The 22,327-nt window shown below is 37.9% G+C and overlaps 1 protein-coding gene across 2 annotated transcripts; it reads left to right on the top strand.

Moving 5' to 3' along the window:
- Nucleotides 1-215: 215 nt before the first annotated feature.
- ggt5b (gamma-glutamyltransferase 5b) lies at nucleotides 216-22,280 on the top strand. 2 transcript variants are annotated; one of them, XR_014537763.1, is made up of 14 exons: nucleotides 216-591; nucleotides 13,064-13,191; nucleotides 14,822-14,920; nucleotides 16,276-16,471; nucleotides 16,694-16,854; nucleotides 17,100-17,137; nucleotides 17,230-17,338; nucleotides 17,502-17,632; nucleotides 17,846-18,027; nucleotides 18,112-18,203; nucleotides 18,811-18,923; nucleotides 19,867-19,977; nucleotides 20,609-21,769; nucleotides 21,812-22,280. XR_014537763.1 is itself a non-coding variant. In XM_083567903.1 (13 exons), the coding sequence occupies exons 1-13, from the start codon at nucleotides 416-418 to the stop codon at nucleotides 20,753-20,755; spliced, it is 1,683 nt and encodes a 560-aa protein (XP_083424029.1). In that variant the 5' UTR covers nucleotides 351-415; the 3' UTR covers nucleotides 20,756-22,280. The 2 variants fall into 2 exon arrangements, 1 of the variants encoding a protein (XP_083424029.1); XM_083567903.1 differs by having other exon boundaries at nucleotides 351-591; nucleotides 20,609-22,280.
- The last annotated feature ends 47 nt before the right edge of the window (nucleotides 22,281-22,327 follow it).

Raw genomic sequence — 22,327 nt, 5'->3', positions numbered from 1 at the left:
TCTGTTAAACAAGATTAGGCTGTGACGCATTATGATCCTCTTATAACCTGTAGATTAGGGCCAATGTTTCCTTTTGCATTTTTACCAAAAGTAAACTATTGATCTGGTTGCATGTAAACGCAAATTCCGCGCGTGCTTTTCCTCGAGATTTTAATTCCAATTATCCGAAAGTACCAATTTTGCAGTGCAGTCTCGTGCACCATCAATAGTTTGCTCCATGCGCTAATCTGGTGAGGAGGGGAGAGGCTTATACCTCTCTCTCTCTCTCTCTCTCTCTCTCTCTCTCTCTCTCTCTCTCTCTCTCTCTCTCTCTCTCTCTCTCTCTCTCTCTCTCTCTGTCTCTCTCTTCTTCTTCTCTCTTACCCTCTCCACGACTCGCACATTTCGGTCGTCTTCACTCTTACTGCAGCTCGTGATGGCGAAGAGGACGAAGACTAGACTCGCGTGCGTCGTGTGCGTGGCGCTCGTGTGCGCGGCGGCACTGGTTTGCGTGTGCGCGCTGCTGCTCGTGCAGATGAACAAGTGCGGGGACTCGGGGTTCACGAACTTCGCCGTCGCCGCCGACTCCCTCACGTGCTCCAACATTGGCAGGTAACGGACACGAGAGACAGCTGACCATTGAGCTCGAGGGGAACCAGAATGCGCAAAAAGAACGGGTTCGGATCCGCGCACATTTCCGTGCGCATATACCATGCGCGTCGTGTATCAGTGGTTTGGGATAGTGGGGTGTTTGATTTCACAGCTAGTATTTATTATTTATTATTGTTTTGTTGTAGTTTTGGAATAATTGTGCAGTGGCTCTCAGAGTGGGGTTTGGGGACCACCCGTGGCTTTTAAGGAATTCTCGGGGTGATGATGTTATGTCTTTATTTGTTTTATAAGTGTATTAAATATTTAATGAAGCTTTTACTGGCCTTTGATCGTTTCAAGTCAAAAATTCAATAACACAAATTATTAATAATCTCACCACATAAAAAAACACATATTTGAATAATTAATTTAAGAGTTGAAAAGGTAATATATTTTCGGAAATACATTTTTCTTTCCATATTTCTCTGCATCACAATCCTCAGTTTAAGTCAATAAAAGTTGACCTGAATTGGGGTTGATTAGTTGAACAGCAGAGTTCAGTCCACACAGCGAGCTGGAGAGAAATCAACACGTGGTATCTCCATACTCGAGATGTTTATTTTTGATCAGATTGAACTTTAGAATAAACACTTATTGTCTGGAATATAAAGCAAAACCAATTGTTTAATATTTTTCATAGCTTGAACAATTTAATCTCTTATTTTGATTATTTCTGATTGTATCTCCATAAATAAGCCAATGATTTTCCAATAAGCCAAGCTCTTATCCAGATAAACTTACAATTATCCTATTTTTACACCTGAGCAGTTAAGGGTTAAGGGCATTGCTCATGGGCTCACCAGTGGCAGCTTGGTAGATCTGAGTAAAAAATAATATAAAAGTACAATAATAGCAGGAAAGTGATGAACATCTTATGTGAAACCAAAACTAATGATATAAATGGTAGGGATTTTCCAATTTCTTTGATATTGTGGTTAAGGACCCTGAGGTGATTGTACATTATATTCAATTATCTTCAGCCACTACTTTATCCTAGTCAAAGTGAAAGTGAATCCAGAGTCTATTTAATACACAATGTGTATGAGGTGGGGAGACATCCTGAATAGGGTATCAGCTCATTTAAGTGCTTCACATGCAGGATATAGTGTATATAAAGGAAAAGAAAATGTGTTCGAAAAAAAAAAGCAGTGCAGCAGCCAAAGACTTGATGTTATGATGATGTTGAAAACACAATAGGCTGCTCCCACAAAAGAGCTTTAAAGAAAGAAGATGTGATTGGGGAAAAAAAGTTGCTCTTTTGAAACAACTAAACATCTGTTGCAATTTTCTACAAAACAATGACAATGGTGTCTCTACCAAACTTGAGCATTAAAAATCCAAATCGCAAAGCCAAGAGAAGTTTAGGGCTCAGATTATACTTATTCTTTCAAGTCTGGTTGAGTGTTTTTAGGTTCATTTCAACCATATACACCTGGAACTGTACCCAGTTAAATTAAACAGCGTGGTTACGCCTGGACCTCATGACTGATCTTCTCTCACTGGACTCGCTGTAGTATATCATCCTAAACGCTCTGCAGATTCCACCAATCTCCATCTGGCTCTTACCCAACTTACTCACTTTTCTCAAACGGGATTGTCTTCCAGTCAAGAAGTCCAGGATCTATATGCAGATGGAGTTTCTCATGCCTAACAGGCTCAGCGTCCCAATCTGGTGCTGAGAAATGATGGTGTTGAATTCTGAGGTCAAGTCTGTGAACAGTATTTGTACATACGTGTCTTTTTTGTCGGAGTAAGTGGGGGGAGCAGCAGGGGCTTGATGCTAGACATCATGCACCTCTGGAAGAATAGTAGTAACTATGAAACATATCAGTTGCAATGAAGCACTATTTTGAGATATGTTTGTGCATAGTCAAGCAGATTTTTTCAGGATGAGTGCAGACGGTTTTCCTCACATTGTTCACAGGATGCAATATGGTCTAAAAATGAGAGATGCTGGTGTTAGAGCAGTGTAGGGCAACCAAGATAAGAGTTTTGTCCTATGATAAAGTGAAGATCAGACATGAGGTTTATGGCTAGGTGTGACTAATGTCTTATGGTCTTGGTGTAGTTACTGTAGCAGGAGAAGTTGGGATTCTCTACTCCTCAACCCCCCTGTCACTGAACTATGAGCTATGAATTGCCAAAGCTTGAAAAACAACTGAACTCCTTAACAGGGACTGGCCAGGAGTTGAGACACATTCTGGATTTGGTGTCTTCGTCAGGCTCAGAATATTTTCTGTGTCAGGTACGATGTACTTTCCCAATATCTTTAACCGTACATAATTAACCAGATTCTTAAAAAAAACTCTGATCCAAAAGGAAACCCAAACAGCATCATGCAGTACTTAGAGTGTCCAGAGGTGGTGAATGCCGTCTTCCACTTGTACTCTCATAAATCACATATTTAGTATTTTGTAACGTATGTTCTAAAAGGTAAAGCTTATAACATGCTCTGTGGTTGACTTTTAAATAAACAGACCACACCAGCAGGTGGAAGTGAAAGTGGAAAAATCTATTTCAATGTTAATCCGTTAAAAGTGCATATGAACAGGGATGAGTATGTTTACTTAATATAATATGTTCTCAAATGCCCCTTCACCGCAAAAAAATTCCTGAACAGCCAAGACATGCTGGCGTCTAACATGGATTTGGTGTTGAGGTGTTCAGACTTGTGTTCATATTCTCAAACAAATTTCACTGTTACTCAGACTGTATGATTAGTGGGATAACAATTGGTGGAAAGTGACACAATGGTTAAGATGCTGGATTTCTGAACGAAAGGACATGAGGTCAAATCCCAGCACATCCCCAGCTTCCCAAACCCCAGCACCACCCAGCTGTCCTTAGATCTTATACAGTTTTTTCCATGTGGGAGCCCAACCTTCACGGGTTGTTCAACAGTAGTAACTGTCGCCCCTAGGCATCCTGCAACCTTGGGGTTGATTCTGTTAAGGATGCAGCTCAGCAACTAAGTGATGTCTGCCTTTTATTAAAAGCAGAGGGGACGATAAGCAGAGGCAAAATCCCTCAACTTCTGACCCGGCTGCTGTACCTTGGTGCTTAGCTTGTTTTAACATCTGCCAGGTAGTCATCTGAAATAAAAGCTGACATAAAGGCCTTGTTGAACATCCTCCAATTATGGATTTTGATTCTCTCTGCCTTCCACCAGCTCAGTGCAGGTCCCTTCAACACAGTGCTCAAGGTACTTGTGGGAAAGTAGGGCCAGGGATGTGCTGTGATCAATTTTAGGCTTTTGCCAATGCTGATACTTGACCTTCCTGAATTCTTTCATCGTGTCCAAACAGTGCTCCAGAAAGCAAAAAAAAAAAAAAACCTGTTACTTATTTCTGTTACATCATCATGAACAAAATGGTGGTTTAACATTGTTTGATTAAAACTCGGTAATGTCAAAAGCAATGCTTTCAGGGCGTTCCCTTACTGGTTTTATTACAGACAAAAGCAAATCAGCTGCTCCTCACAGCCCTTCTTCAGCCAATTACAGTGTCACAATGAATTACAAAAACAATGAATGAACATCAAAGCAGGCAGTTTTGGGTTGAAGATTTCTTCACCACTGCATTCATTCTCCAGTTCCCTTCATTACCCTTTTATTATTATACTGGAAGTTTCTGAATGTCAGTGGGAAGGGATGCTTGAAGCTTTGTTGTTTCTGCTGCTTTGGTTTCTTCATATATGACGTTTGTCTGCGATTATTCATTAATTTCCCCCTGTTGTTTTGTCCTTTATCCTCACCCTGTAGCATCATATTTGTCTGAGGCAGTATGATTCAGGAATGCAGTTCGCCTGCTCTTAAACTATAAAACCAGGACAATAAGCAGCTTCATTGTGCCTTTTCTATTATCTACAATATTAAAATAAATAAGAAACATTACAAGATGACAGCAAACGTGATTGATTGACACCACATGGGGAGATGTTCTGCACATTATTTGCTTTTCATTGTTTATTTAAGAGTCTGAAAAGACATGCTCGAAGCTGTTTTGGCTTGATTGGGGTTAGTTTATCACATTCTCATCTCACAGCCAATCCAATCGAACGCAATTACGCTTTCTCTACATTCCTTCTGTTTTTTCAGATTAGTAAAAGAACAATAAGCCCACTGTCAAGTCTCCTTCCACAGGTCACCACTTTCATCACCTTTCATTCATCCATACTTTGTTTATTTTCTCAATATGGTGGCAGTTTAAAACATTTAGATTTCTTGATCTTGGTCCAAGTTTCTCTTGAGTCTTGTTTTCACTTTACATTGTAAATACACAAACACAAAAGTTGGAAAGGTTCTGAACTTTTACCTCTTACAAACAAAGGCTTCCAAAACATTTATCTTGCCAGCATGAAGCTTGACATGATGTTAATCCTGAAATCTTTTTTTTTTGTCTGATTTTATTTATTTAGCTTTTCACAGTCCCTGTAACTATTTTCTTTTAATAATAATAATAATCATTATCATCATCATAATAGAAACTCCGTCTCTGAACATTGACTAGAAAAAGAAATCCGTTTCATGGCGTCTGGACACTTTATGGTAGCTGGGACTATATTTGGTACAGGTGATTTAAGGTCTACCTGTATGTTAGTATAGTGTGTATGAGTTAGACCTTTACCCCAAAAACAAATACTTTTCTCCTCTATCAGCATCTTCATTTCTTATCATGAACTTACTTCATTCTACAGATTCATGCGAAAGTGGCCACCTCGATGAATATTTTTCGGAACACCATTTGATTAGGATAAACATTCCTGCTGGTTCTTCCACAATTACTTTGTGATATTTTGGACTTAATTATACTACATTTTTTTCTTGTTTTTAAGAGTTCATACATTTTGAGACGTCAGAACTGGAAAAGTGTAAAGACATTTGCACATCCCACAGTAATACTGTTTTCTCCCCCGTATTTGCAGCCCTACACAGTCCAGTACACAGTAAAACAAAAGAACATTCCTCCAGGGCCGATACGAAACAAGATTATTTAACAGAAGTTTTGCAAAATACCAGCGGAGGATGTGAACGAGTCATGTAGTTGAGTAAAAGTCAAGATGCAGTCGGTGAAATATGAGTCCAGTTAAAGTCAAAAAAGTTTCAACTTTCACTTGAGTAAAACTGACACTTTTTTGCCTTCACATGTGCTTAAGTATCCACAGTACTCAGATTTATTATAACTATAATGTTCCTATTATCGTTTTTGTTAAAGACTCTTTGCCTAATCACCTCAGTTTCTGTGAAAAGACTCGAATGTGACTCTCAGCACACAAACCAAACAAACACTGATTGATTTCTATTAAAATGATCATGAGCCCAAAAACCTTTTTCTTTAATAACTTTGTGTAAATAAGTCCACGTGTGTTGTGGTGAGTTCGAGTCAGGAGATTCTTCCATCATTTATTCCTCTTAATATTCTGCTTGGTGTTGAATTGACTCTGAACTGTATGCTGGTGATCAGTAGATACACCAAGCGGCGATGGCGGTTTTAGCTTGAATGAAGCTCTGGGTGAACCACACCATGACCCAACATCTCCCCATGATTAGTTTCAGCTTTGAGAAGCTCCTCTGTGCTTCAGCTACCGTCACTAGACGAGTGAAACATGTTCTCAGAGCAGTCCACAAATTTGGAGACATTTCATATCTAAATATCACCTTAAATGCATTTATTAAATTAAATTGCAATTGAATTCACGTCATTGTGCACAATTGATCAAACTCTCAAAACCAAGAACCATAAACTCCTTGGCTAATTAATAATCTATATCCTTATTATATCTTTATTATATCCGTATAATATATGTGTTTTTAATGAGTCTTTTAAGCTGCACTGGAGATTCTCCTCACTGACCTCAGCTCAGGATTATTCAGTACAAACACTGAAAACATTCATGACATCACTTTAATTAAAGGGAACCAAATCCATAAGTGCTGTTTACTTCAATCCAACTGGACAATTACAGTGGGTTGCAATTGTTTTATTGCTACACACATCATGATAAACAACATACTAAAATACTGAGCGGATGCTCAAATATAAAAAGGACTGACTGATTTAGCGGAATGTAGTTGAGTAAAAAATGAGATACAGTAATTCCGCGCTTTACTGCGGTTCGTATCTGGCGCCCCGGTTTCTCACGGAATTGCGTTTGCCACGTAATTAATTAGTTTGGCTGATTTTCCAGGTCTCTCGCCATAGACCAAAACACTTGTTTTTATGGACTTTTATGTTGAAATAATACAATTTATGAATAAAAATATAATTACTGTTTTCTTACAAATGTATCCTGTGGGTGTTTAAAGTGTGTGGGAAACAAAAAAACAATAAAAACTATTTTAATCGCGGATAAATGGTGGATTACCGTAAATGACTTTAAAATTTAATGAAGTTAAAGTTGAAATTTCCCCAAATAGAAATAATTCAGTTAAGCACAGATACATGAAAAACTACTAAAGTACAGGAACGAATTACATTTACTTCTTTACTGTCCGTCACTGGTGGTAATAGAAAGGATTTAATTAATATTTTATTTCCCTCATTAAAGAATCTTCAATCTTCAAAATCCATGACCCTAAATAATCACTAAGACATGTCCAGGGTAGAGAAGTTACATGAAGCTAATAAGAGGAAAGTAAAGCTCTTTTAATCTGTCTCTTTATCCAGAGTGCACAGAAACGCAGACTTACAGCCACAACTGCTGTGCTGAAAGCATTTTAATGGGTTCTGGCATGGATTTGCGAATGCTAGATAACCCCCAGAGGTGCTAAATACCTGTATAAGTGTACACATTTCATTGTCATGCGTCCATTTCACCCCTGGAGTAATTTCTCAAGTTCCAACCAGATTGCAGTTTGTTGCAGATCACTGGGAGTCTATGGGTTATTTACTTCTCTCAGTAATCTGTGCTGTTTTGTTCAGAGGCTTGATGGAAAGGTTTGTCAGGGGTGACTATCACTGCTCGGAAGGTGATTTCTAAATCATTTCAGACTTTACTGTAGATGTTTCGATAGATTTTGAAACGTACCTGCTCCTTTACAGTAAAACCTGTTTTATTTCTTACTGAAACGTACTAATATATACTATACAAACAAAAGTATTGGGACACCTGACTTTTTTAGCCATATGTGTGTATTGAACCCTGACTGCACCCCAGACCTCCAGCGCCTGAATTTACTAACACCCATGTGGATGAATCTCCACAATCTCCACAAGCGAGGAGCAATTATAAGATTAAATTGGGAATAAATGTGGAATGCGATGCTCAAAAAGTACATACCAAACTTGTCTGCAAACTTTTAGCAATATAGTGAATATTGATGACGTCATCATCTATGATTCACATTTACACATTATTTCTAAGAACGTGAATATTTTGTATTAGTTGTGAACATTTTTAGAAACAAAAACTATTAAGTGACTAATTCAGTAGATGAACCACTGACTGTAATGTGGCAACAAAACCCTTTGAGCTGTTGGAGGGTTGGTAAGAGGGGCACCAGAGCCAATGAGGGCAGAGGGGCATTGGCTCTAGAAACCCCCCCCCTGTGCACTGACCTGCTGCAATGATATTTTTTAGATATTTTCATACATGAGGATTAATTATGTCATTTCTCCAGGATGGATTAACAGTTAATAACCTGATCATGACATGCTTTTCTCCACTTTACATTCAGATGCTTTTCTCACAGCATTTCTAAATACACTTTTTTTTTTTTTTTTTTGAGTACCAGCAGTACGAAAGGTGCACTTTATTTTAGTGTATCTTCTTCATATCTTTCTAAAGTTTAATTTTACACTTCAGGAACTAAATGTGCCTGAACATGGTCGTCATGCGTTCTTTTTCAGGATATGCTTCTACTTGTATTTTTGTATTATTCATGACCAGCACTGGATTTAAACCACTGGACAGCAGCCATCAGTTCTGAGCTCAGCTTTTTGTGAATATGTGTGTGTGTGTGTGTGTGTGTGTGTGTGTGTGTGTGTGTGTGTGTGTGTGTGTGTGTGTGTGTGTGTGTGTGTGTGTGTGAGTCAATTTAGGAGAAAATGTCATGTTTTATCATGCAGAACCTGAAGGCAGGAATATCACACATTAAAAAACATTCCTATTAGTCATTTATTCTGTGTTGAATTAAAACATGTAGAGTGGAATATTAGGTACATTTATGTTACTGACATTTATACTGTGTGTGTTTGTGTGTGTGTGTGTGTGTGTGTGTGTGTGTGTGTGTGTGCCTGTGTGTCTGTGACCCCTGTTACATATCAGTGTATCACCAGATCAGACTTGCCCTGCTCTATTATGACAAACAGTGTAATAGTACACCTGGAACTATCTAGTAATGCAGGTGTGTGTGTGTGTGTGTGTGTGTGTGTGTGTGTGTGTGTGTGTGTGTGTTGCATTTTACTTACTTAATCTTTATCTTTATTTCTGTAGAAGGAACTCTTACCCTCTCTTTATAGTTTCAGCCTAAAATTGTCATCATTATTGCAGACCTGCAGCAGTGATACATGAACAAATTCTTCGCTTATGGTCTTTCATGCGAGTTGCAATATCAAGATAAAGAAGTAAAAAGAAGGACTAATGGCGTCAAGTTGGTGGATGAAGTGTAACCTAAACTGCATTCCATTACCTTCCTCCTTCTTATTGCTATCAGTTGTCAGAAATGATCTTCCAGTCTAATCTCAAATCAGAGTTTATATTATTTATTCCAAGACGGAAGAGAAGCTCGCAGCAAACATCATACAGAGAATTAATTCTGAAGATATCAAAAAGAGATGAAACAACAGGAGAGAGCAGATCAGTAAAGGTGCGAGAGAGCAGTTCACTTGTGATTGTGATCCGATCTGTTTATCAGAAATAAAATAATTGAACTAAATAACCATAAAAGTTGGGACGCTGTGTAAAATGTAAATAAAAGCAGAATGTAATGATTTGCAAATCTCATAAATCAATATTCTATTCACAACAAAAAACATAGTGAATGTTTAAACTGAGAATATGCCCCATTTTAAGCAAATAAATAAAATCATTTGGTATTTAATGGCTGCAACACGTTTTCAAAAAGTTGGTACAGGGCCGTGTTTACCACCACATCTGCTGTCCATATACATCTGGGAACTGAGGAGACCAGTTTCTGAACCCATATGTGTCTGATACAGGATTTTAGCTGATGAACAGTTCTGAGTGTCCTTTGTTGTATTTTTAGTTTCATGATTCACCAAATGTTTTTAAATAATTAAAGGTCTAGACTGAAAGCACAGTCTACAACACCATCATTAGTCCAGAATACAGGAGTAAAAAGATGACCAAGATTAGGATGAATCACAGGCCTGAGGCCAGCGGTTTCAGGTTTTATTTACCAAGATGATTCTCAGAAAGGATTCTCGTGTTTATAAAGGATTTGAATGACCAGCGTTTTCAAGAGCAAAGATAATCATGTCACCAGCTGCAACAAATAACTCAATGATTAGATGATAATTACAATAATAGATAACTATATAGAGCTTTTATTTTAGACGTTTTCTTGTTTTGATCCTTGTTCTAGAGTAAACTGAAGAACTGGCCAGATAACTAGTTAGAAAATGTGTTGTTGTTTTTTTAATCCGATGTCCTATTTCACTCGTATACAATAACGCTATCTAGTTACTGAGAAATCCGTCGCTCTTAGATAAAAAAGTTTTTTTGCATTCCTAATGAAACATGTCGTGAGATTTGACACCACACTGTCCTCAGCCAGAGTGTGTTTTCCCCCCATTCACTTCCTGTATGCTCCTTTGTTTCTAATGTCTTTAAGGTCCATCTCACTTTTCATCTAAACCATGTTTCTGTCCTAGTTGAGTTGTTTACTCCGATTAAGGCGTCTTATTCAACTGAGAAGATTCTACAAAACAGTAAAGGAAAAGAAATCTGTGTAATAGATTCTATATTAAACACTATATGAGCAAAAGTTTCTGAACACCTGATCATAAGATTGGACGCTTCTTTTGGGCTTCTTTTTAAACATCCCATTACACATTTAGTCCACATTTGCTGTTATTATATCCTCCACTCTTCTGGGAAGATGTTCCACTAGATTTTATGGAGATTTTTGCTCATAGGTTCGAAGCTCTGTAACAGAAGATCTTCCACATCTTTTAACCGATGGAAAGCAGAGCTTCATGGAGCTGCAGAGAGGCCTCATCATGCTGAAACGTATTTCGTTTCCTAGTTCTAGGAGTTCTAGTTCTTATTCTCCTGCCTCTAAAGATGTTTGCCTCTGTGTGCCTTCATCTTTAAATAACCACATATGACATAAGATTTGGTGTCTCATTGTTTAGGAATATGAACATGCTGTTATAGGTAGATATCATCTAATCTTCTCCAATTCTGTTTTAAAAAGCTGTGTTGAATTGTTTAGTTTGCTAATGGAGCCACACGGTTGTGTATCTCAGCAGTGTTGCTCTTTCACATCTCCAGGGTCACTGCATGAACCTAAGATCAGTTTACAGTCTGAGGAGTTTCACATGTTCTCCATTTGTCACTAGAAGTATTGTTCACTAAAAGTCCTAAAGACATGCTGGTAGTTGGATTGACAACCATGAATTGCCTGTAAATGTGAAATAGTTCAGTGCTGTGTGATGGACACGCTCAATGCTCCTGCACTGAGATCCACCACAACCCTGATGATAGATTCCATGATGGCTGGAACAATACTATCACAGTAATGTCACTACTGTTGTTTTGGCGAGAGGATTAATTCTTACATTAATATACTGATTGTACCTTATATTCTGTTCAAAGTTTTAATTTAGGATATTTTTTGTTTTAAGTTTTAAAAAATATTAGCTTTTTTTTTTAAATAAATGCAACAAATAACAAAGTCCAGTTCATTGTAATAAATCTACATGTACATAAACCATTACAACAGATGCCATAAACTATATAAGAATTTAGAAAATGACAAAATAGAATATAAATGCAGTGAAATAAAAATATGAAATAGGATTTAATATAAAAAAAAGAGAGAAAATCAGAATGTGGAGTAAATATATGGCAGTAATTCTGCAGAGTGTGTGTGTGTTGCGCTAAAAGGCAAAAACAAAAGTGAGTTTATTTATTAATATTAATATAAATAATGGTGCATTTTCTTTTAGTTTCTATGCAACAAACTCTGGAAATTTAACAGTCTGAAGATTTACTTTGCCCAAACAAATCTATAAATCTGTCCAGATGTTCCACATTATTTTCATTGAAAAATCTTCCTTTAGTATGAAGAACAGCTTTACACACGTTCAGCATTCGGACACTTTCTCCAAACGTTCTTTTGTAAAACTCACTAAAGATGTTCTTCACAAGTTGGAGATTTCTTTCTTGTGATCAGTCACTGCACCTAAATACTATTGAACTGAGATGAACTGGATCACATCTTCTCTCCTGTTCTCCATCTTACACAAGTTCTTCTGTTAGAGACACAAATCTCACATTTGGACTCCACAGCCACATTGTGTGTTTTGTGTTTTACTGAGTTTGTTGTACAGAAACATAAAGAACTTTCATGCGTTTTAAAATCCATAAAAGACTGTGGAAGAGTTGTAATGGTGAAAACCTCTTATTGCTCGTTCTAGTCATTTTTACTTCAAACTAAAACTCATTGTTTTGATTCCAATCCCTTTTTTTTCCAGCAGTTGTTTTTATGTCCACATTAGTTCCTGTCTGAAACCGTTTTGTTTTTTTATCTCTGTCAAAAATATGTTTTGTTTAAAAGAGTGACATCTTTTAGCTTTTAGACGACCGCTGAGACTCGACTTCTTGTTATTGTTATTGTCAGTGTTTTCTTTCTCGCTAACGCTGATGATCCTTATCCTTAATTTGTGTGTGTGTGTGTGTGTGTGTGTGTGTGTGTGTGTGTGTGTGTGTGTGTGTAAAATGCAGTAAATTTTATAGTAAATTAAAATTATTTCTTCGCATATCCCAGTGATGTTAGAAAGAGCGGCCGTTTGATGACATCGGGGTTTGAACCCACACCAGTGTGATCAGTAAAACAGAGCCGTAACCACTGAGCTTCTATTTCCCCATAATGGATGATAAATAAAGTGTAGGTGATCCATGATGTCCTAAGGATGGTTTTTTATATATATATATATATATATATATATATATATATATATATATATAATTGACAAAAGAATCCATGATGAGTTGCTGTCTAGCCAATTTAAAAGACTCCATTGAATAGTTTATGTTTAAGAGCCAAATATACACAAATTACACAAACTAACCACAGAAATAGTAGCAGTATTGTGTGTATTTTAGTGCCATGCTGCTCTGGAAATGCTGGAATATAAGTGTAATTGAAGCTCAGTGATTTGTTATGAAATGGGAAGACAATGGAAGGTTGTAAGCAGATACTGTGATGGACACTAATCGTTTAAATGATGTTTGTGTTTGTTTAAAGGGATATTCTGTTAGAAGGCGGCTCGGCGGTAGACGCCGCGATTTCTGCGCTGCTGTGTACATCACTAATGAATCCTCAGAGCATGGGAATCGGAGGCGGCTCCATCTTCACTATCATGAGTAAAGACGGTATGTGGAATTCCTGTCTTCAGTTCACTCTTATTCATATCACCTGTATGATTTAGACCTAACGAGCACCAACAGTGTTTTCTTTAAGGCTGATTTCAGACTCACCCTTTCGGTTAACTGCTCAGAAACGTACTCGGGTGAAGGGAAAGTGGGGGGAAACGCTTAATGCCACTCTGACCGTATTGTGTTTCCTGTGTTATTGACCCTGTGCAGGAGCTGTTACTGTCTTTCGGCCCACTTTAGGAAAAAGAAAGACAAAAAAACAGGAGACGCAAAAATGATGCTCGATATAACAACTGTTCTAACTGTTACAGCAGACTTATAAACCAATAAGAACACACTCACATTTTACTCCATATATCCAAAACAAGACTTCATCAGGGAGAAGTGTTGCAGGTTTCAGTCTGGTGAACTCAATCAGAAGCTCAGAAACACATCAGCACAGAGAAGATGTTACTGTTTATTGATGCCAGTAGCTCACAGACATGACGCAGTTATTGCATGCAAATATGTGCAATCAAATATTGCGTGTTTTTTACTCTGCTACTTTACTATAGTTAGTATTTTACAGTAGTTTTGCCATTTGGTAGACACAATTATCAAGAGCCAATTGCAGAATCTCTGTAATGAATATTAGGGACGGATCGACGTAAACATTAACGATGTGATGCATCAATTAAAGAAATGTTCATTGGTGCGACTTAGCATTTGTATCGTAATGCATTTTATTTTAACGTATTTGCGTCATTTAAAAAAAATTTGTGAATCGTATTGTGTTGAATCGAATGGAAAACGAATCCCTACTGCATCGCAGTGAATCGCATCGGCCTCAGTCATGGAGACGCACATCACTAATGAATACTCTCAGTGTAATGGCTTGGCTGCGGCGGCAATATAGAATAATTATGTACATTTTATGTACAATTAAGTAGGTTTCAGAAGAGAACAATGCCAAAGGATCAGAGGAAACATTGTGCAGTACAGGATGTGATAAGTGTGGATCTGCTTATGTCCTTGTAGATAAGCATCAATGCTTTAAATCCAATGCAAAAAGCTACAGGAAGCCAGTGGATGTGAGTCTGAAGGGTGAAAACAAGTCACAAGGCAGCTGCATTCTGGATCAGTTTCAGAGGTTCAGAGCTGCCAGATGTTCAACTGCCTGAGTTTTATGTGCATGTGTGGAGATACTGTAAATGGATGAATCCTTCTGACAGGGTAAAGTAAAAAATGAGCATGATGTCACCGTATCAAATGTGCATGGAAATGATTGTCCATGATAAATAAGATCAAGAATCTAGATCATAGTGTTTCCCTAGGGGCATCACAAGATGCTGATGGGGGGATAATTCACCTGTTGGATGAACAGCTATTGGGTTTTGCTAGGATTAGATTTCCACGGATGAGCAGCGATCTATGACGAGATGTCTGCCAGACGTTCTGAGGTCTGAGAGGGAGCATGAGTGTCTAAAGAAGGGGGCAGATGATTTATTTGCGAGATGAAGACTTCAACTAGAGATCATATTCACCTTTCGAACTTCGTAACATCTGTCGATCTTAAAGTGGCTTCAGTGCAAACAAAAATAATAGACATAATAATAACAGCAATCACGATAATGATTTCTTTTTTCAGGTGACACGACTGTGATCAACTCAAGAGAAACAGTTCCTAAACATGTCCCACCAAACCTGCTGGACAAATGCAACTCTTCCAAAACATTGTATAAGATTGGTAGGAGAATCTGCTTTCCATCACTAATCTAATCATTTCACTGAGAGGTGTGATGATCTACTGGTGATACACACACACACACACACCATCCACTCTAACAGGAGATACAGAGATACAGGGAGTCAAAAGATTCAGTTAATGTTCACATTAAATATCAGAAAAGAAGAAATTGTGATCTCTCTGATGTCGTTGTGCCTCCATGGTTTCCAGTCTGCCCAGTTCGGGTGAATATCAGAGAGTTTGGAGACTCGCTATGTTTACAAGAAAGTACTTTATTTATCTACTTTTCCAAACTCTCACCCTGGAGACAACGAGCACCGAGAGGTTATGATGAAGTGCTAATTACTAGTGAAGGTGAATCAGGTGTGCAGATCGTGAATGTTTTTAAATACGGTATTTTATTAGCCATGTTAACTCCTTTGTACAAAACGTCAGATTTTTCTTGACTCTTTAACCCTTTAAATCGCAGCGTGTGCTCAGATGACGGATTTGATCTGATATGGATTAGAAGGTTTTACACAAATTCTTTGTCAGCTTGAATGCACACTGAAACGATTTGAAAAAGACGACAATACAAACACTATGATTAGAGACAATCCAATCATGGTAGTAAAAATGAAACCAAACCGAAACTCATATCATTTATCCATTATATTTCGTTACATAAGAAACTAAAATATTTGCTTACATATATACATACATAGGGATAAACTTATCATGAGTAATAATGTAAATACAGTATATACGCATCCATAACGTACAGAACATTAAATTAAAAAACAAATAAATAAATAATTAGATGCTGAAAGGCCACACTGCAGACATGATTCGCATTAATTCGGGAAATTAAATCATTGTTAAAAGCTCTTTACAAATGACTTCAAATGTCATTTCATTAGTTCTGTTGTGTGGAAAATGCAGTATATTTACTCCTGCCAGGGAAAAAAAAGTTATTAGTGCAGAAAAGAGAATCTTCATCAGATACATCAAGCATTTAAACCACAATTGTCATGGTTTTGGTCTGAAATGTAAAAGTCCTGATCTGATGGAGCAGAACACTGAGAAAACCTGCACACTACAGCACTTCACATGGTCGAGTTCTACATGGACACCCAGAACAGTAGACAGTTGAAACACACAAGATCTGATAAACACACAAGATCTGATAGCACATATAGAACACATTTCCAAAACGAGCCAAAGCCACAGAAGCAATTCATTTCAAATATGTTCTGTTTTATTCTCCATACATGAGATCCTCAACCAAATTCAGGCAAAAACAGAACCCTGTGTGCTGGACCGATATTAATTTGTAGTGTGTGTGTGTGTGTGTGTGTGTGTGTGTGTGTGTGTAGGTCCACTGTGGATTGGAGTTCCCGGTGAGCTGCGTGGTTATGAACGTGCTCACAAACTTTTCGGTAAACTTTCATGGGAGCGACTGTTCCTGCCCGTCATCAAACTGGCCAGAGACGGTTTTCCTGTTCCTGAGTATCTCGGTTATGTTTTTCAAGACAAGCGAATCGTTAATCTGGTGCAGAATACATCGTTGTGGTACTGGTTTTTCTACTTCTTGTAGTTCTTTTAATTTTGTTGCTCCACCACTTTTCTGCTTCTCACTTTAATCATCACCAATACATTTTTAGTTCACCAACCTGCTCCTTCTTCCCTTTGCTCGGTCCTGCTTCTCCTAGATTTCAGACTTGCCCCGTACCTTAACGTTTATTCAGACTAATCTGCAGTGAATTGTTGTTTTTTTGTGTGTTGTATTTGTAGTCAAGTGTTTTGCCATCCGAATGAAACACTTCTCAGAACAGGGGAAACACTGCGATACCCAAAACTTGCAGATACTCTGGAAAAAATTGCGAAAGAGGGAGCTGATGCTTTTTATAATGGCACAATCGGCCAGGATTTAATTACAGATTTGAAGGAAGCAGGTACTTTTCTGCATTTGTGTGTGTGTGTGTGTGTGTGTGTGTGTGTGTGTGTGTGTGTGTGTGTGTGTGTGTTTGTGTGTGTGTTTAGTAACATTTAAATGACACCAAACAGAATACAGATGAATAATATGACAAACATTGTTATGAACTCATTTGGAGGTGTGTGTGTGTGTGTGTGTGTGTGTGTGTGTGTGTGTGTGTGTGTGTGTGTGTGTGTGTGTGTGTGTGTGTGTGTGTGTTTTCAGGTGGATATTTGTCATCAGAGGATCTTAAGAATTTTCAGGTGAAAATAAACGGATCTTTTTCTATTGGGTGTGTTTCAGTTGTATTATATTCTTTGATGTGTGTGTGATGTGTGATATTGTGGGTTTTCAGGTGAGAGTGGGTAAAACTTTATCAGTTCCACTGGATGATTTTACAATGCATTTCCCTCCCCCGCCATCTGGAGGCGCTCTCCTCAGCTTCATCCTCAGTGTTATGCAGGGTTCGTTTGAGTAAAATAATCAGAAATGAGATACAATAACAATATAGTTTTATATATAAATACAGAAATGACAGATCATGTAAAGATTTTGTTTGTGTGTGTGTGTGTGTGTGTGTGTGTGTGTGTGTGTGTGTGTGTGTGTGTGTGTGTGCGTGTGCTGCAGGTTTTAAACATTCTCCATCATCTGTGACGGGTGAGAAGAGGAAGCTGATGCTTCATAAGTACATAGAAACGCTAAAGTTTGCGAATGGACAGAGGAAGAATATCAGAGACCCCCAGTACAGTCAAGACAAAGTAAACACTCTTCTATTAAATAATCAATTGTGAGATTTTGTGCAAGAATTTAGTGTGTTTTAGAGACGTATTAACACACATGCACTCTGAGAACGTCCATCAAACTGGACTCGGACATTTCAGTCCTTTTCAACTGTCCAATCTGTTCATTCAGGTGTTCATCACTCTTCTGTTCTGTTCTGTTCTGTTCTGTTCGCTTATTTCCTGTTACAGTCACAGCATCTGATGAACTCAGGCTTTGTGGATCAGATCCGGTCATTGATCAGCAGCACTGAGACAAAACCGTCGTATCTCTACAACGTCACCTCGTCCCCCGATGGATTCGGGACGACGCACGTTTCTGTGCTTGCAAGTGACGGCTCGGCCGTTTCTGTCACCAGCACCATCAATCACTTGTGAGGACTGCAGCTACACAAAGTGTGTATCAAATACTGTGTGTTTCTGTTTACTTAATCAAGTTCCTTTTCTTGTTGGATCAGTTTTGGATCAGCTTTCTATTCTGAAAAAACAGGGATCATACTCAACAATGAGCTGTCGGATTTCTGTGGAAGAGTCGATTCTGTGTCTGCAGGTAAACGGGTTTCGAACCAATAATAATTCTGATAAATCGCATCTTCACACTGTCTGAACTTTTATTTCCCTTTTTTGGTTCCACTGTTTTATTTATACCTTCATTCCGTCAGTGAGACAAGGTTGCAGCTTTATTTCCTATGGGTGGTGGGAGTTTAGTGGTTAAAATATTTGAATGAAAAGGTTTTGAGTTTAAATCCCCAACACACCAAGCTTTGACTCCTGGGCCCCTGAGCGAGGCCCATAAATCCAAAGCTGCTCAGTTTTATGAATAAAATAAAGTAAGTCACTCCGGGGTCTTAGAACGTAACCCCCACGTGTTCTGGGGACCACTGTAAACGTTGGACTTCTGATTGGAAGTTCATGGGTTCAAATACCAGCACCACCACGCTGCCACTGCTGGGCCCCTGAGCATGGCCCTCAACCTGCAATTGCTCAGCTATGTAAATGAGATAAATGTAAGTCGCTCTGGATAATGGCGTCTGCTAAATGCCATAAATATGAATATTTTTCACTTATTCTATCAGACAAATTTCAAGAAATCACAAATGTGTGTATTATTGATTTGTAACTGTAATTAATGTGTGTGGATAATCTGTGTTGTGTAGGTGAACAGCCGCCATCCTCCATGTCACCTGTAATTATCCACTCAAAGAACAGAGAGAAAGTTCTGGTTATCGGAGGATCTGGAGGGAGTCAGATCATTACTGGCGTGGCCACGGTAAAGCAGATATAAAACAACAACACACACGTACACAGAGATACACATCATCTACCTACTCTCCTAAAAACAACAACAGGATTTCACCATTACAGTTCAAATCTACAGAGTCTGAGAAGTATGGAAACATCAGAACTCAGTAAAAGGCAAAAAAAAACACACGATGTGACAGTGAACGAGTGGAAGAAAGTTCTCTGGAGTCCAAATGGGACATTTTTATCTCCACCAGAAGAACTTGTGTAAGAAGGAGAACAGGAGAGAAGATGTGATCAGACTCCCTCACCCCCACACTCACACATGAAGGTGGAAGTTTAATGGTTTGGTGTTGTTTTGGAGCAGGGAAGGTTCCAGAATTTAAAAGTGAACAATCCATACTCCCATTCCACACTTCAACACCGTGCAGTTCCGTCTGGACTGCGGCTCATTGGAAGCGACTTCACCGTACAACAAGACGATGAGCCGAAGCGCATGTCTGGAGTGATTTCTATCATTGAACCATCTGCCCAGTCTTCTTCTCTTTCTTCTTTCAGCTTCTCCTATTAGGGGTCGCCACAGCGGATCATCAGGAACCACCTGCCCAGTCACTGCACCTAAATCCTATTAAACTGCTCTGAGATGAACAAAAATCTCCAACTATTGAAGAACATCTTTGGAGAGTTTTTGTCTTTGGAGACACAGCAAAATATTTCAACGTTTGGAGAAACGAACTGTCCAGATGCCAAAGCTGTTCTTCATGCAAAGGGGGAGGAATTTTCAATGAAATAAAGTAGAACATCTGGACATAGTATAACATGACCATATTTATTGCATAGAAACAAAAGGAACATGCACGTATCCCTCAAACTCCATTAAACACTCCAAGTTTTTCACAGGGACTGTGTATTGCACAGAATATTCCTGAAAAACTGACATTTGCTTTTTTTGTCTCACTTTTTGTCCACAGGCAATAATGAACAATCTGTGGTTTAAGATGAACCTGAAAGACGCCATTAAAGACAAAGTTGTTTTTGTCAACTCAACTAATTCAGTGCTGTTTGAGCCGGGGTTTGATAAGGTAGATATGATTTCAGAAAAAAACTTTCCTACTGATCTTCTGCACTGATATTCATTTGACCACATAATCTTATCCACACCACTACACATATAAATGTGCCTTCAAATTGTACTTACAAATGTGTATACATATATATAAATATTATTATTATTATTATTATTATTATTATTATTATTAATATTTTATTATTATATATATTATATATTATAAATATTTGTACTTACTCACATTATAACAGCTATAAATAATTATTCACTCAACAGCCTTTTTTATTTAGATATAAGCCGGAAAAACTATCTATATATATATTTTTTTTGCTGATAGTGCTAGCGATCAACTATCGGTGCTATTGGTGGACCTCTAATATTAAAGTTGTAGTGAAAAGTGGCTTATAATTTTCTCAGTAAAACTTTAAAGTAGCCAAAAATAACTGAAGTACAAAAACAAAGAACTCCAATACTTTACAGCACTGAATATAAATCCATACAGGAATTCAGCTCCTGAACGTTTCCTAAACGTTACTATAAGATTGTTGACAAATTCTCACGTGATTGCTTTTAACTGCTTGTTCATTATATTTCCACTGACAGAAACGTCTATTTTTTGACATGATTGTTGTTTTCTTTTACAGTCCATGAAGGAGGCCATGCGGTCTTTCGGACATGATGTGACTGATAACAGTTTATCTCTTAACGTCGTGAATGCTGTACTGAAAGAGCGCGGCTGCATCACTGCCTTCTCTGATAGCAGGAAACGAGGAAAAGCATCAGGTTTCTGATCACACTGGAGCAACAGGAACCTCCAGACTCTTCTCTACTCACATCATAACTCTCAGCTCTTTCATTGTACAGCAGAGGATCTGGATTACACAAAGTCTGTATTATACTGCGGGTTCCAGTGTTCATCTCTATGTGTACTACTTACTCCCTGTATCGGCCAGTTCACTGTAACGTGTCGCACTCATGCAACTGAGTTTGGATTTTACTGTAGAATAGCATGAAAGGACCTGTTAGAGGAATTCTTATCAATCAATAAGGTCTACTGTCTTCTTCTGACCTATTAGACTCTAAAGTCAGATCGAGGATCCACATGCTGGAGGTTGTTTAGGTTACAATCCAGGACAAATTCCAAATTTATCAAAAGTAATCCAGGAGGAAATGTAATTACTGCATGGTTCTTACTCATAATAAGTGTCAACTTGGTTCTCAGTTTGATTTATACTGTATATAATGTAAACAGGAAGTTCTTCTATGTAGGGAATGTTTGCTGGAAGGGGGTTATAACAGCAAAGTCATATTTCAAATGAATGTATGGGAGGTTTTGGGGAAATAATACACATTGGCTCACAGAACTACAAATAACTAAATTACCAGGTTTTGGCAGAGGAACAGAAAATCAGAACCTTGGCTTCAGTACAACACCAAAATCCACCTTATTCTCTGATGACTTTGCCGCCTTTGGAGAAAGAAAGCCAAGCACAAACAGCAGGAATATAGTTAGGAATTACAGACCTCCTCGAATAATCGTTGTCTTGCTACCAAATTAATAGAATTTTGTGTGCATTCAATATCCTCAGGCATCCTACAGGATTTATGTGGGAAAACTTTTAACTGTGGTCCCTTAAACATTTTACACATTAATATTAATAGTTTTCCTCTACATTTCTACACTAAGACATGTAGGATATTAATCAGAGCTGCTTCAATTAAATTGGTCTTATTGATGAAGTCTTGCATAGAAACATCACAGGGACCAATTCCACTGCAAAACAGTTCACTATAAACACTCGAAAGTGTACACAGAGCAGAGAAATGACCAAATCGAGCCAAACGAGCGAACTGTGCTTTAACCGACTGTAAACGTGACCCTATTTTATTTTACACTACTTTATATGTAGCCTTTTATATTGTGTATATAAATAAATCTTTGAATGCTGATTTGTTTAATGAATAATTGTTTAACTAGTTTTTGTGCTGGTTTTTATATTAAAAGTACAGGGTTTTTTTGGTATCTAGCGGGACATATAAAGACAAACGACAGGTTCATATTTATTCATTAGACCAAATATGAACCTTAAATCCCATGAAGTGCATCAACATTTACTTCTAATAGAAATAAACTTTGTTGCACCTGAACATTGCGGTTGTTTTCTTTTTGGTTTGTAACTTTTGATACATCGATCATATATCACTTCACTTCCTGCAGGTGTTTTACATGTGTGTGTTGTGGAACACTATATGGAACAAAAAAAAAATACAAAAATGTGTGCATTTTTATGTGTAATAAAATGTTATAAAACTGCAGCATTGGTTTATGGTTCCGATTCAAACTTTACACTTTTGTGTCACAT

Source organism: Silurus aristotelis (assembly GCF_946808225.1).
Source record: "Silurus aristotelis genome assembly, chromosome: 18".
In the NCBI taxonomy this organism is placed as follows: Eukaryota; Metazoa; Chordata; class Actinopteri; order Siluriformes; family Siluridae; genus Silurus; species Silurus aristotelis.
The sequence above is the reverse complement of the archived record's forward strand: the minus strand, read 5'-3'. Positions and strand labels throughout refer to the sequence as shown.

Excerpts from the sequence above, each read along its gene's own strand:
- ggt5b (XM_083567903.1), top strand. The coding sequence starts at position 416 with ATGGCGAAGAGGACGAAGACTAGACTCGCGTGCGTCGTGTGCGTGGCG. Across the intron at positions 592-13,063 it reads ACGTGCTCCAACATTGGCAG|GGATATTCTGTTAGAAGGCG; the intron begins GTAACGGACACG and ends GTTTGTTTAAAG. Across the intron at positions 18,028-18,111 it reads ACCAGCACCATCAATCACTT|TTTTGGATCAGCTTTCTATT; the intron begins GTGAGGACTGCA and ends TTGTTGGATCAG.